This window comes from Beta vulgaris, chromosome 4 (assembly GCF_026745355.1).
Source record: "Beta vulgaris subsp. vulgaris cultivar EL10 chromosome 4, EL10.2, whole genome shotgun sequence".
Lineage (NCBI taxonomy): Eukaryota > Viridiplantae > Streptophyta > Magnoliopsida > Caryophyllales > Amaranthaceae > Beta > Beta vulgaris.
This window is the reverse complement of record NC_079205.1, coordinates 62,863,044-62,875,172: the sequence shown is the minus strand read 5'-3', so window position 1 is coordinate 62,875,172 and position 12,129 is coordinate 62,863,044. Positions and strand designations below refer to the sequence as shown.

Here is a 12,129-nt window from a genome sequence, read left to right as displayed (position 1 = left end):
TAAAGAGGAATAAAACACTATTTATATTTTATGAACACTATTTGTTAGTTGCATGAACACTATTTTTAGTTACACGAACACTAGTTTTAGTAGCATGAACACTATTTTTTAGCATCGGAATTTTCGCGACTACTTTTTGGTTTGACTAACACTCTGCAATTTTCGAGATAACTTTTTGGTGATATGGGTCCCATGAAATAGAAGATGAATAAAACACTATTTTATATTTCATGAACACTATTTGTTAGTTGCATGAACACTATTTTTAGTTACACGAACACTAGTTTTAGTAGCATGAACACTATTTTTTAGCACCGGAATCTTCGCGACTACTTTTTGGTTTGACTGACACTTTGCAATTTTCGAGATAACTTTTTTGTTTGACTGACAACTATTTCCTATATATATTGACAATTTTACCCTTGCTAGATGTTTGCAAACATCTAGTAAAAAGAGGTTTATCATTCCTCATACTTCTGTACTGCTATGTTGATTGTTGTTATTGTTCAAGCAACTTTTGTAACATTATGTTACTGTCATTGTCACATTATTACAAGTTAGGATGAATGCAGTATTATTAACTAGCTACTCATCTTTGAATAATTTTAGATGAGTTGTACATGAAAATAATTGTCTCATTGCACTATTTAAGACGAAGAGAGTTTTAAGTAGGGGTGTAAGTTCGGTTTTTGGTTTGGTTTTAGGTCCAAAACAAACCAAAACGAAATAAATTCGATTTTGAAATTTCCGAACCAAATTCAAACCGAAATTCGACTCAATCCAAACCAAACCAAACCAAACCAAAAACCAAACCAAACCAAACCAAACCGGATTTTTTTTATCTTTCAAAATCTAGACCAAAACAAACTAATTTTTTTTCATATTCCAAAATCCAAACCAAACCGAAATGAAATTAAATCAAACCAAGATAAAAACCAAACCGAATTTAAACCAAACTTTCTGATAATTTGTATTTTAAGTGACAATGTTTTTGTATTTTCGTAATTAATATTAAAAAAAAGAAACACAAAAAATAATAGACAACATTCGTATGTTAAGTGACAATAATTCGGTTTTTTCGGTTTTTCAAAACCAAAACCAATCCAAACCAAAAAACCGAAAAAATAATTTTTTTGAATCCAAACCAAACCGAATTTCCAAAAAAACCAAACCAAATTACTAATTCGGTTTGGTTTGGTTTGGTTTTCGGTTTTTAACCACATAACTTACACCCCTAGTTTTAAGTAGCTATTTATTTTAAAATATTGTTATGTTTGAATACATTTAACCGATCGATATAGAGATAAAGTTGTTAAATAGTCCACAATTTATAGCATCATTCTCCATGAAATCCCTTGGTACTTGTTATCTTTTTTTAGGGCAATGTGTTCCCGTTCCCTACTTGCCGGTATATAATCCATTCGTTTGATATCAATTATCACATTTAAGTTCCTTCTAAATTAGAGGTATGGTCTTAACGCAGAACTCAATTGGATCAATTATCACTCTTTTTTCAATTGCTATATAAGATAACGTGATAATTTTTTTCGAACATCTTATCTCCATTTCAGATTCACGATTGCCTTACTTTTGTAATTACATGTAACTACACACCAATCTTGCACATATTTGTAGTACTTTAAGAATATATTACTATTTATAGTTACTATTTTTGACAACAATCTTGCAAATATTTGAAATAATCTTGGAGAAATTACTTATCATACATTGGCTATGAAATACAAAAACACCCCTTTAAAAAAGAGAAATATATTAGACAAGTGATAATTGCACCAAAAGAGTATATGGCCACCTTTAATAGAAAGAAATGACTTAAACATACATAGCGTTTGAACTCTTATGATGCGCTTGTAAAACAAAGGATTGAGTAAAGGGTCACCGACATATTTGTTAAATGAACATCTGTTTGATGCGTTTAAAATTTTGGCTGATACAACAAATTTGTTTATTTGATGTAAAACTTAATATCATGCCCTAGCTAAACAAACACAATATACTGAGTTTAGAAGACATTAGAAGCCACTAGTCTACACCGTTGCGTATGTGTAGCTTCATCGAGAAGCCCAAGGCGTGTTTTGATGTCGGACCGTATCCTTGTTGCAAATGTTGTTGTTCTTGTCCAAGTCAAATCTAGAACACGCCATCAAATGTCTCACTTATTGGGTTTCTGATGATGTTAGCTGCCTCAAATTATACTTCGCCAACTCCTTGTACTTCTCCACGACACCAATCAAGCACACAGTCTGGAGAAAGCAAATGTGATGAAGAAAATTTACATTTGTGTGGTTGACATACAAAAAAACATGGGAAGAAGTTCCTAGGAAGTGAAAGAATGTAAAGTTGTTTGGTCGACTTCATAGGACGTTATAGTTGAGAACTTTCCATGGGTAACAAAATTAACCAAACAACTTTACACTTCCTTGAAATTGAAACTACAAGGGAAAAATAACTTCCTAGGAAAGAACTAGAACGTATTACATAAAGCCAGCCAGTCAAGACAGTGTTTTTATGTACCTTGACAACTTGGACAATTATAGTCTTCTCTGGATTTTTGAGATCTACTTTGTGTGTTCCAGGGATAGATTTCGCAACAGCATCTATTATCTTCATCCTCTCGATGCCAGTATTGGCACGGGCATCATACTGGACCGCAAACTGAAGAAAGAATCTAAAACAAATCATGTATCTGATCCACAATAAGATCATCATTGAAGTCGATGAGATTTAAGAAGCATCAGTTTCGAGCTTTCTGTCTTGAACAGATGCAGTAAGGTCCATATATTCCCAAGTCAAAGCTCATTTTGCAAAATTGAATGCTAATCACTTCGTAGTTAAAATACCACAATGGTCTCCGTTACAATTCATATGATTAGATGAAACCATGTCACACTATCATGATTCATGAAGAACAAAAATGGGTATTGAGTGTGAAGATTGACATGCATAATGCATTTGTCAAGCACTCGAGCATATATCGGGAAGTACCTTAATTGGTGCCTCAGCGTCAACAGGGAAGTACTGTTCAACAAGTGGCTTAATGGCTCTTTTGATATCCTCTTCTGAAGCATAGCATGAGATTTCTACTGGTAACACTCTCAGCAGAAACCTATAGAAATGCAACATGTTAATAAATGAAGTTTACAACAAAAATTAGTACTTGTTTATCAATTGCTTGTCAGATCATGATGCTATATAAAGAGAAACAGCTTGAACCTTGACATATGCTTCTTTGTAGCTGAAGCAGATTCCATCATATGCTGTACAATGTCTCCGGGATTAGGGTCTCCATCCCTTCTCCGCATTTGAATAATGACAACACCATTACAGCCAGTATCAATTTTGGAAAAACGTCGCTGTTCAACATAAAAAAAGGTTGCATCACATGATAGACACACTTCAGATTACGCTCGAAATAATCTACCTTGAAACCATGTTAGTCAAACTCTCATTTTATCTCAAATACCCATGTTGTATTTCGACACTCGGAGGTTATGGACACTTCGATACTTTTCAGTTCAAATCATGAATTTATTTTCATAACATAGCTAAGTGGGCCCAAGTCCAAGCGACACAGCCTTATCTCCTAACTCCTTTCTTGTCTACTTCTCACCTTTTTCTAGGGGAAGGTGGGGGGGAGAATGCAAATTGTCATATTAACTAACCTTGCTCTTATCTCCTAACTCCTTGAGTTCAGCTTCAATTAACTTATCGACAGACATTTCTGGGCTAGGATTTTTGCTTTCTAACTTTTGGGTATCACAGCATTGCTTTTTTTCAAGTGGTTCCTCATTCTCCTTGCTTTTGCCAACAACTTGTTCACTATTTTCCTCATCATCGCCAGCAGCTTTGTCAGATTCAACCTCATTCAACTGCTCATCTGTCTTTGCAGGAACAGATTTTTCTTCTACGGTACTCCCATTATCTACATCTTCTGCCACTTTTTCCGACTGGTTCTCCTTCCCATTCTCGGCATCATTTTCATCATCTTCATCATTATCAGAAGAATCAGAGTATGAAAACTTAATTTTTTTGTTCAAAGCTTTCTCAGGTATTGACGACGCTGTCGTCTTAGTATTAACCCTTGAATCCTTCCCGTGGATCAGCTCTTCAAAGAACTACATAAACCAAGTTTATTCTTTAGGATTACACAAGAAGATATAAACCAGAAGTCTTAGCAACCAACGCATATAAACAATACAGTATTGAGAACATAAGAGATTCAGTTACTTTGTAATTGTGCACTTCTATGCATAATGGATGAAGTTGAAACACGGAGAACGAGGTAATTACACTTAATAATACTCACATATTGCATAGTATACGTGTGTGTGTGTGTGTGTGTCAGTGTGTCAGTCCAGGTCCATATGGAATAGCTGCTATGTGGAAATACTACCTTAGTTTCTTAAAACACAACTTATGAGCGTTTTCAGTCCCTGTTAGGTTAGACCATAATTTCTTGGTAACTGAAAATCTGTTTTTACTCTTTCCATCACTCTCCTCAGTTCTTGTAAAACGACCTCCTTGAGAAGCTACCCTAATTTCCTCAACCGTTTGTGCAACCTAAGAACATGCCGGAGTTCCGACCCTTCATAGTTCATACCAATGATAAAGATCAACGGAAATATCCCAAACGAACCTCTTCATACAATGCCATAAATTTATCCTAGCATGGCTAGGAAGGTCCACACTCCACATTGAGCATGATCAGAGTTCAGAGACCATACCTTCTTAATAACTCTCAAATTACTCTAATTCCTAATACCCAGCTACTAGCCGGCTATCTTTACAGCTGTTGACAAGCTCTCTTCTCTGTCTTTCCCTCTTTCCATCACCCTCACTCCTTCCTTAGTTCTTGTAAAAAAATATCAAATCACCCCAATACATTTTTCCTCAATCTTCAGTTCAACAAATAACTCTTGAAAGCTATACTACCAGGAAAAATTCGAGCTCGAAAGAAAATGGAAAAACTTGAGCTTAAACCCCTCAATTATAAACCCACAATAACCGGAAAAACGCGCTACTTTAGACTAATCTAGTAGAACTCATGTCCACATCAAGCAAAATACCAAATCATTAGCTCTAAATTTACTCAGTTCACAGATCCAATTAATCTATATAGATCAAAATTCACTTCAACTCACACCCTTCACAATTCACTTTCAAAGTCCAATCATAATCTCCATAATACATTGCAACACCCAAAATAACAAAGATTCACACAGCAACAAAAGATATAAACAACAACCCCATACAACCAATATAAACAATATTAAGCTATAATAGTATAACCATCAAACTAAACCAATAATAAACAAACAATTGATTTAACCATAAAAATCCAAACTTTAACATATAGGGTGCTAAAAAATTCTTTTTTAAATTAATTAATTGGCTTCTGCTGAATCTATATATTCAAAAAAAGAGGGATGAAAGAAAAAACATACATTGTCAATAACATCAATTGCTTCATGAGTAGCTTGGTGTTCTCTTCCACCATCACAAGTTATAAAGAAACCTTGAATTCCTGGTTTTAATGGGCAAGGTCCTTTCTTTCTTACTGATTTCTGTTGCCCAAAAAAATACACATAAAAATCAAATTAGTATGAGAAAAATATTGGGTTAAAATCAAACAATTAAATGGGAAATGAAGAGAGAGAAAAAAGGGGTTACGTTGTGAGGTAAGTAGCCTCTTTTGCGTTTGTTGGTTGCAGTTTTTGCTTCGTTTTCAGCAGCCATTGAAAGAAAGGGAAGAAAGTGAAGAAAAATGGGGGAAGAACCGAAGAGGGTTTTAGGAAAAGATACTTTGATTCACAGTATTAAACGTACCGTTTTATGGAAATGGTAGAAAGAAAACCGTCGAAGTACTGCCGTTTTGAGTTTGTTTGAGACTTGGGTTGGAGGCTTGTTTAGGAACCTCTTTATAAGTCAGATAGAGGTTTGGCTAAGTCAAAACTTTAATAACGGTGTAAAAAATGAAAAATATTGCTTGTTGAAGTAGTAGTTTACGTAATATTGGCAATTTTTAGTTGGAACGGATTCAAAGTAGTAATTTTTAGGGTTGGATTATTTGAAGCTCGAAGGTAAAATTAAAAGCTAGTTTTTTTTTCTCCGTTAGGGTGTGAATAAGTATGGTGAATTGATGATGCATAAATTGATCTCGAGTCTCATGTACGATCCCCACAAGACTTTACTAACAAAGTTAGATGACATCTACAACTAAAATCTATTATTTTTTTCCACAAACTAATAGCTCTAAAAACTACTTTGACATCGAACCTCTAACAACTAACATTCCACCTAATAGCTAGTACAAAAAACAAAGAGTCATTATAATTGATAATACTACCATAGTAACTATTGCTGGTGAACAACTCAAACTCACAATACCCCAAGTCTGCTTAAGAGAACGCTCAAAATATATGAATCTCAAAATTAGTTCGTTTTAAATTAAGGCTCGACTCATCTTGCCTTATGTTTAATTTGTGGATTTCACTTTAATTGATAAAATTGAATCATACCAATTAAAATTATTTGTGTCAATTCTTTATTGTATATCTTTTATAATTCTATTGATTTTTGCCAATTAAACTGATTATAACATTTTTTTTTACCAAGTTAAATCTAGCACGTGGTAGAAATATATCGTTATATGTACAAGTGAAGAAGACATTGTTGATGATCGTTTGGTTGGATACAAACATTTGACACTTCTAACAAGCTAATACTAAACAAATTAAAATAAATCTACACAAATCAAGCAAGATTTCAACACGATACTTAGCTTCTTTCCCTATTCACACAAAAATACTCATAATCAAAAGTTAGTTAGGATATACTCATATTAGAAAGGGTTACATTAGACCAAATTTCAATAGATTGATTTTTTTTAGTGGAGAGCTATGGAACTTATACTAAATCAATGTCCACCAAAGTAGTAATACTTTTGGGAACAAAGTCAAACCATACACTTTCCGTGTTACTAGGACGCTCCCAACAAGCTAACAGGTGGGCAACAACATTACACGCTCGTTTAATATGAGAAAAAGAAAAACAAGCAAGTTCCCAGCTATTCTAAAAATATCATCATAGACTCGAAAAACAGAAACCACACCAACAACTTCGTTCTTCACCGTCTTGACTACCGCGCTTGCATCATCTTCAAAAACCAAATTATCATAACCAAATCAAGCAGTCACCTCCACAACATATCTAGCAGTCATAGCTTCAGCCAACATTGCCTCACATTTTGCCACAACACACTTCGTAGCCAAGAACACCACTTTGCCGTCGCTATTCCGCACAACAACACCCATACCAACCTCCCCATTACCACTCACATGTGCATCAAAATTAACTTTCAAACAACCCATAGTAGGTGAGAGCCAACTAGTTGAACTCACACCACTCCCAACCCTAGGATGAAACACATGAGTTGTATATGACACATATTTTTCTACCATTTTCAAAAAGTTACTCGCCACCATAACTCCATCCAAAGTTTGGGCCTCGAAGATATGCTTGTTACGGTAAAACCAGGAAGCCCATATAAATGCACACAACATACGCAATTCATTTCTCTCGACTCGGCTCGCAAACCGAAGCATTCAAAAAAGGACGAGCGAGGGGCATCAACTATGAGGTTGGAAAATTCACTAACCTGCCATATGGCTTGGCCATGTGAGCACTCAAATAACGCGTGGGACTAGATCATCTTTTAGGCGAAAACAAGTACAAGTAGGGCTTTTCAAAGTGCGGTCTGGACCGCACCAAACCGCAATCCAAACCGTTTTTTCGCGGTTTGGCCGGGTTGGTTTGCGATTTTAAAATTGCGGTTTGGGTTATGATTTCAAGCAAACCGCTGTTTGCGGTTTGGGTTGGGTTTTAATTTTTGTAAACCAAAACCGCACCGCAAACCGCAATGTTACATATTTTAAACAAAGATAAAATTAAATACACATATGAAGGTGACATACAAGTATAAAATTGAAAAAAGAAGTTTGAGGTAAAAAACTTTAATACTTTTGATAAATCATTATATATGTTTAATTATGAATTCAACTTCATATCTATTTGGACTCTTATTAACAATTTTTTTTATCTTAGATTACAAAAGTAATGTCGCGGAGGAAAAAATGGTTAAACCGCAACCCAAATCGCACCAAACCGTTTTGCGCGGTTTGGGTTTGGTTGGTTTGGGAAAAATTGCGGTGCGGTGCGGTTTGGGTTGGAAAATTTTCAAACCGTATATTTGCGGTTTGGGTTGTGTTATATCCCAAACCGCACCAACCCAAACCGCGAACACCCCTAAGTACAAGACACAACAAAGCCTAAATAAAAATAAGTATAGTTCTGCAAAAACAAGTTAAATTCAATAAAAATAAGTTAAGTATATTAACTATAAATTTTAATAAAAATAAATTAGGTTCAGTAAAAATATAGTATTAAAAATTCAACAAAAATAAAGTTAAGCAAAATTAAGCCATAATCTCTTGTTTGTCCTCCTACATTTGAACTAAAGGCTTCTGAAAGTTGGCGCCTTGAACAATAATTCTAATTTCTAACCATTTTTTCAACTTCACTCGATATTTTCTCCACTCAATCTTCCTCATTGAAGCTTCATCTAAGAATTCAAGGTTTCGTATTTGTAGCTTTGCTAATTTTCTCTCTCCCCAATTTCCCCCAATTTTTAGTTTCAGCTTCGAAGTTCCTGCATTTTTACGATTAGGGTTCTATGCTAACCTTCATCAGAATTTCAGTTTTTCTTGTAGTATTTTTACAATTAATAACGTAATTCTATGTTATTATTGATGCAGATGGAAGCACTTTACATCAAACTCTACGAAAAGTACTCTAAACTCAAGGTTTCTTCTCACTCTCTCACCTTCATTTATCTTCTCTTTTAGGGTTTCGTTTTCTCCTGTGAAATTGAAGTCGTTTTATCCTATTTTTTTTTCCCCAAATTGAGAAAATTCATTGGACTATGAGCTTATTTGTTTTCTATATTTATTTTTATAGATTTTTTGCTTAAATGATGTTTTTCTCTCCGTGTGTGTGTAATTTAGGTAGCAAAGGATAATGAGTTAGATCAAGTTAATCAAGAACAAGAAGTAAAATTCATGGAGTTTATGTCTGGTATTTCATTTAACTTTTTGTTTTTCGATGATTTTTTTTAGATTAGTGTTAATTTTGCTTGATTTTCACTCTTCTTTAAGGTTTTACTTGATTGTTTGTGGAAAGCAGTGCTAGATATATATATCTAAAATTCGATATTATGACAAATGCTATTGCATGTCTTGGATCAAGGTGGTTATTTCCCCATATTTTGTCCATTTTGATTGTCATTTCAGCGGCAGAGACTCTTATAAAGTATTTGACGACAGAAAACAAGAGGTTGTCCGATGATATTGATGAATTACGGAAAGAAGTTGTCTCGTCGAGGTATATATCTTTTCGAGATTCAGTGTGCCTAATTTTTCAAGCCTATTGTAATCACTGTTTGGTTTGGTTACAGAACTGCTAAAGACCAACAATATGATGATTTTCAGCAGCGTTTAATGGAGGAAAAGCAGAAGAGTAAGTCTAATAATTTGCCGTTTTGCTGTAGCTTTTCCTTTAAATAGACATTGCTATAAACTAACATGCTTCAATCAATGTGGGATGTATGGTTGCAGTAAATGATACAGTATCATATTTGTTATATCCTTTGTAGTTTGTACCATCATTGTGATTAGGGATGTTATTCATGCCAAGAAGGTTGCGCCTAGCTGGTTTTGGTGATAGCTGTTTTTATGTCCTGGGAATCTGATATGAAATCTGGAATGTAGGGGTGATGGTTGATTACTTGAAGTAGATGAAACAGTATCATATTTGTTATACCCTTTGCATCATCATTGTGACTACGAAATTCAGATGTTAGTCGTGCTATAGAGGCATGCCTAGGTGCATCTCAGCTCATTGGTATCAGGAAAAATGGAACTTGACACAAAGAGTGCAAATGTGAGCGAGCAGCAAGGTTAATTTGCAGCTACTTAGATATGGGAGTTACTCTGTACGACTTGAAGTTTAGCTTTAAGACTGTTTATGCCCCCTTTCGTAACGTTAATGCCTTGTCTAGTTGTTTCTTCTATTGTTTTGAATTTCAGCTCAATCTACAAGTACTTTAACTTTTAATTGTGACTACTAATAGTCTAAATTGGTTTTGGCCTTTTGGGCAAGGCTGGATATACCTTGACTGGACGCCCTCGTGGTGGGATGATACTTTTGGTACATCATGAGTTATGACTTACGGCTGTCCTTGCCTCATATATATGCAGATCGAGAGCTTTCTGCTGAGGTTGAGCAACTGCGCCAGCTGCAGCAAGAGAAACCCCACTCTAGCAACAGAACTGACCATAATGAGGAGCAAATTGTAAACAGTACTCGTAGCCCGTCTGTATCCCGAGGGAAATTTACTGAATCACCCATGAGAATGACTAGGAAACGTGCCAGACTTGCTGCTGAGACTGATTCTGCCAGAAACAATGTGTCAGTTGGTCTTCTTGAGCTATCAACTGGGAGGGGAATATCTTCAGATCAACCAAAAATTGATGTTCCAATAGCAAATGCACAGGTATTTGATTGGCTTTATTCTTAAGGAATGGTATTGAATTTTCTAAACTGATTTCTCCATGTGTGGACATGCAGCCAGAGTGCTGTCAGAGTAATCTGGACAATGAAGGTGCGTGGGTCTATGAAGTTACCCTACCATTCAAATTTAGAAACTATTGTCAATTTGCAGAAATCCTAGGAGTACTTGCTAACTAACATGTATATTTGTTCTGCATTATCATTGTAACAGGTCCTTGCAAGTGCCTTTTTCAGAATTTTGTTGAGTGCCTAACTGGTATGAAGGTCACCATGGTTAATCAACCTGAGGGAAGGTGTATACACGTTGTTCATCAGTCCAGTGGTAATTATTGTTAATAATTAATCGTCTTTTGTCATATTGGAGGGATTGTTGCAGACTAGCAGCTCTCTTCTTTTACGACCTTGGCTCTTAATGTTGGGAGCGCTGTTCTAAGTGTCAATTATCTTTCTTATAATATTTTTCTAATCCCATTTATGGTCCTTTCTATTTCATTTTCTGGAGTATCTTATGGAGCCATACTAGTCCAAGGACCAATGCTATTTGCTATTTGTCACATATTGCATATATGATAATTTGAGGGTTTCTCATTCCACAGCAATGTTGAACGCAAAAATTTGTCTGTGGCAGGCTATTCTTTTGATTTGACATGGGTGAACAAGCCTTCTCCGGGTGGAGAGTTGTTGTATAATGTTTCTTCCCTGGGGACGTTTGTTAATGTGGCTCCAGTGTGGATGCGTGAGGTGATAATCTTCAGTGTGAGCATGTGCCCTATTTTCTTTGAGAGGGTATCTCGTGTTATCAAACACTACTAGTTCTGGGCTTCTCTGCTGTTACAAGCTCATTTACGTACAGTGTCTGACTCTGACTGACTGTGATCCAGTGTCTGAATTGAAGACTGGGGTAGTAGAAGTCGCCCCTCGTCCACGATGAATATGGCCCTACCACCCGTCCCTCATTCCCGAATAGGTCTGGCCACAGTGCAGCACTCTTCTGCTTTGTTCATTATATGTGATGTATGTAGTAGAAGTTGCAAAGAGTGGGGTAGTTTCCCACCTAGACATAACTCCTTGTGAAAATGTATCCAGTTCTTAATCTAATCTCTTTAACAGTGTTGTGTGCCAAAATCAGTTTCTTTGTTCCACTGCGTTAGAACTTTGGTAATTCTTTGGTATTATATATTTGTATAATCTCTTCGTCCCATACAATTTATACATAAAAGATTCATGTAAATTTTTACTAAAAGGGTGTATATTTTATCTCACTTCTACCCATCCTAACCTAAATTTCGCCTTGATTTTACCCCATCTTGATTAACTTGATTTCGGTCTAAGTTTGTCCAGTTTATGACCATAATTTCTAAAACTATTCCAGTCCAGTGTAGCACAAATGATTCGCTTTAACTTAGGACTCGTAATCCTTAATTGGTTAAGCTAAGGATGGCACCTAAACCTAAATCGAATCTTGTTTACATCATTGTTTTT

At 35.4% G+C, this 12,129-nt stretch overlaps 2 protein-coding genes across 4 annotated transcripts; one reads left to right on the top strand and one right to left on the bottom strand.

Moving 5' to 3' along the window:
- Positions 1-1,884: 1,884 nt before the first annotated feature.
- LOC104890051 (hypothetical protein) lies at positions 1,885-5,881 on the bottom strand. Its single transcript, XM_010675409.4, has 7 exons — positions 5,692-5,881; positions 5,466-5,585; positions 3,684-4,136; positions 3,235-3,374; positions 3,007-3,127; positions 2,536-2,676; positions 1,885-2,264 (listed from the first exon to the last, which is right to left on the bottom strand). The coding sequence occupies exons 1-7, from the start codon at positions 5,755-5,757 to the stop codon at positions 2,178-2,180; spliced, it is 1,128 nt and encodes a 375-aa protein (XP_010673711.1). The 5' UTR covers positions 5,758-5,881; the 3' UTR covers positions 1,885-2,177.
- Positions 5,882-8,500: 2,619 nt separating this feature from the next.
- LOC104890052 (hypothetical protein) lies at positions 8,501-11,784 on the top strand. Of its 3 annotated transcripts, none has more exons than XM_048643746.1 (9): positions 8,501-8,654; positions 8,835-8,882; positions 9,084-9,153; positions 9,402-9,459; positions 9,533-9,594; positions 10,335-10,630; positions 10,705-10,738; positions 10,859-10,969; positions 11,276-11,784. In XM_048643746.1, exons 2-9 carry the CDS (start codon positions 8,835-8,837, stop codon positions 11,458-11,460), a joined length of 864 nt encoding a protein of 287 aa, XP_048499703.1. In that variant the 5' UTR covers positions 8,501-8,654; the 3' UTR covers positions 11,461-11,784. The 3 variants fall into 3 exon arrangements, with proteins under 3 accessions (XP_048499703.1, XP_010673712.1, XP_057250521.1); XM_010675410.3 differs by having other exon boundaries at positions 9,369-9,459; XM_057394538.1 differs by lacking the exon at positions 8,501-8,654 and adding an exon at positions 8,700-8,747 and having other exon boundaries at positions 9,369-9,459.
- Positions 11,785-12,129: the final 345 nt, after the last annotated feature.

Coding starts and splice junctions, on each gene's coding strand:
- LOC104890051 (XM_010675409.4), bottom strand. CDS start 5,757: ATGGCTGCTGAAAACGAAGCAAAAACTGCAACCAACAAACGCAAAAGA. Junction 5,586..5,691: donor GAGGCTACTTACCTCACAAC/GTAACCCCTTTT, acceptor TTTGGGCAACAG/AAATCAGTAAGAAAGAAAGG. Junction 3,375..3,683: donor AGTTAGGAGATAAGAGCAAG/GTTAGTTAATAT, acceptor TATGTTGAACAG/CGACGTTTTTCCAAAATTGA.
- LOC104890052 (XM_010675410.3), top strand. CDS start 8,835: ATGGAAGCACTTTACATCAAACTCTACGAAAAGTACTCTAAACTCAAG. Junction 8,883..9,083: donor AAAAGTACTCTAAACTCAAG/GTTTCTTCTCAC, acceptor TGTGTAATTTAG/GTAGCAAAGGATAATGAGTT. Junction 9,595..10,334: donor AATGGAGGAAAAGCAGAAGA/GTAAGTCTAATA, acceptor ATATATATGCAG/ATCGAGAGCTTTCTGCTGAG.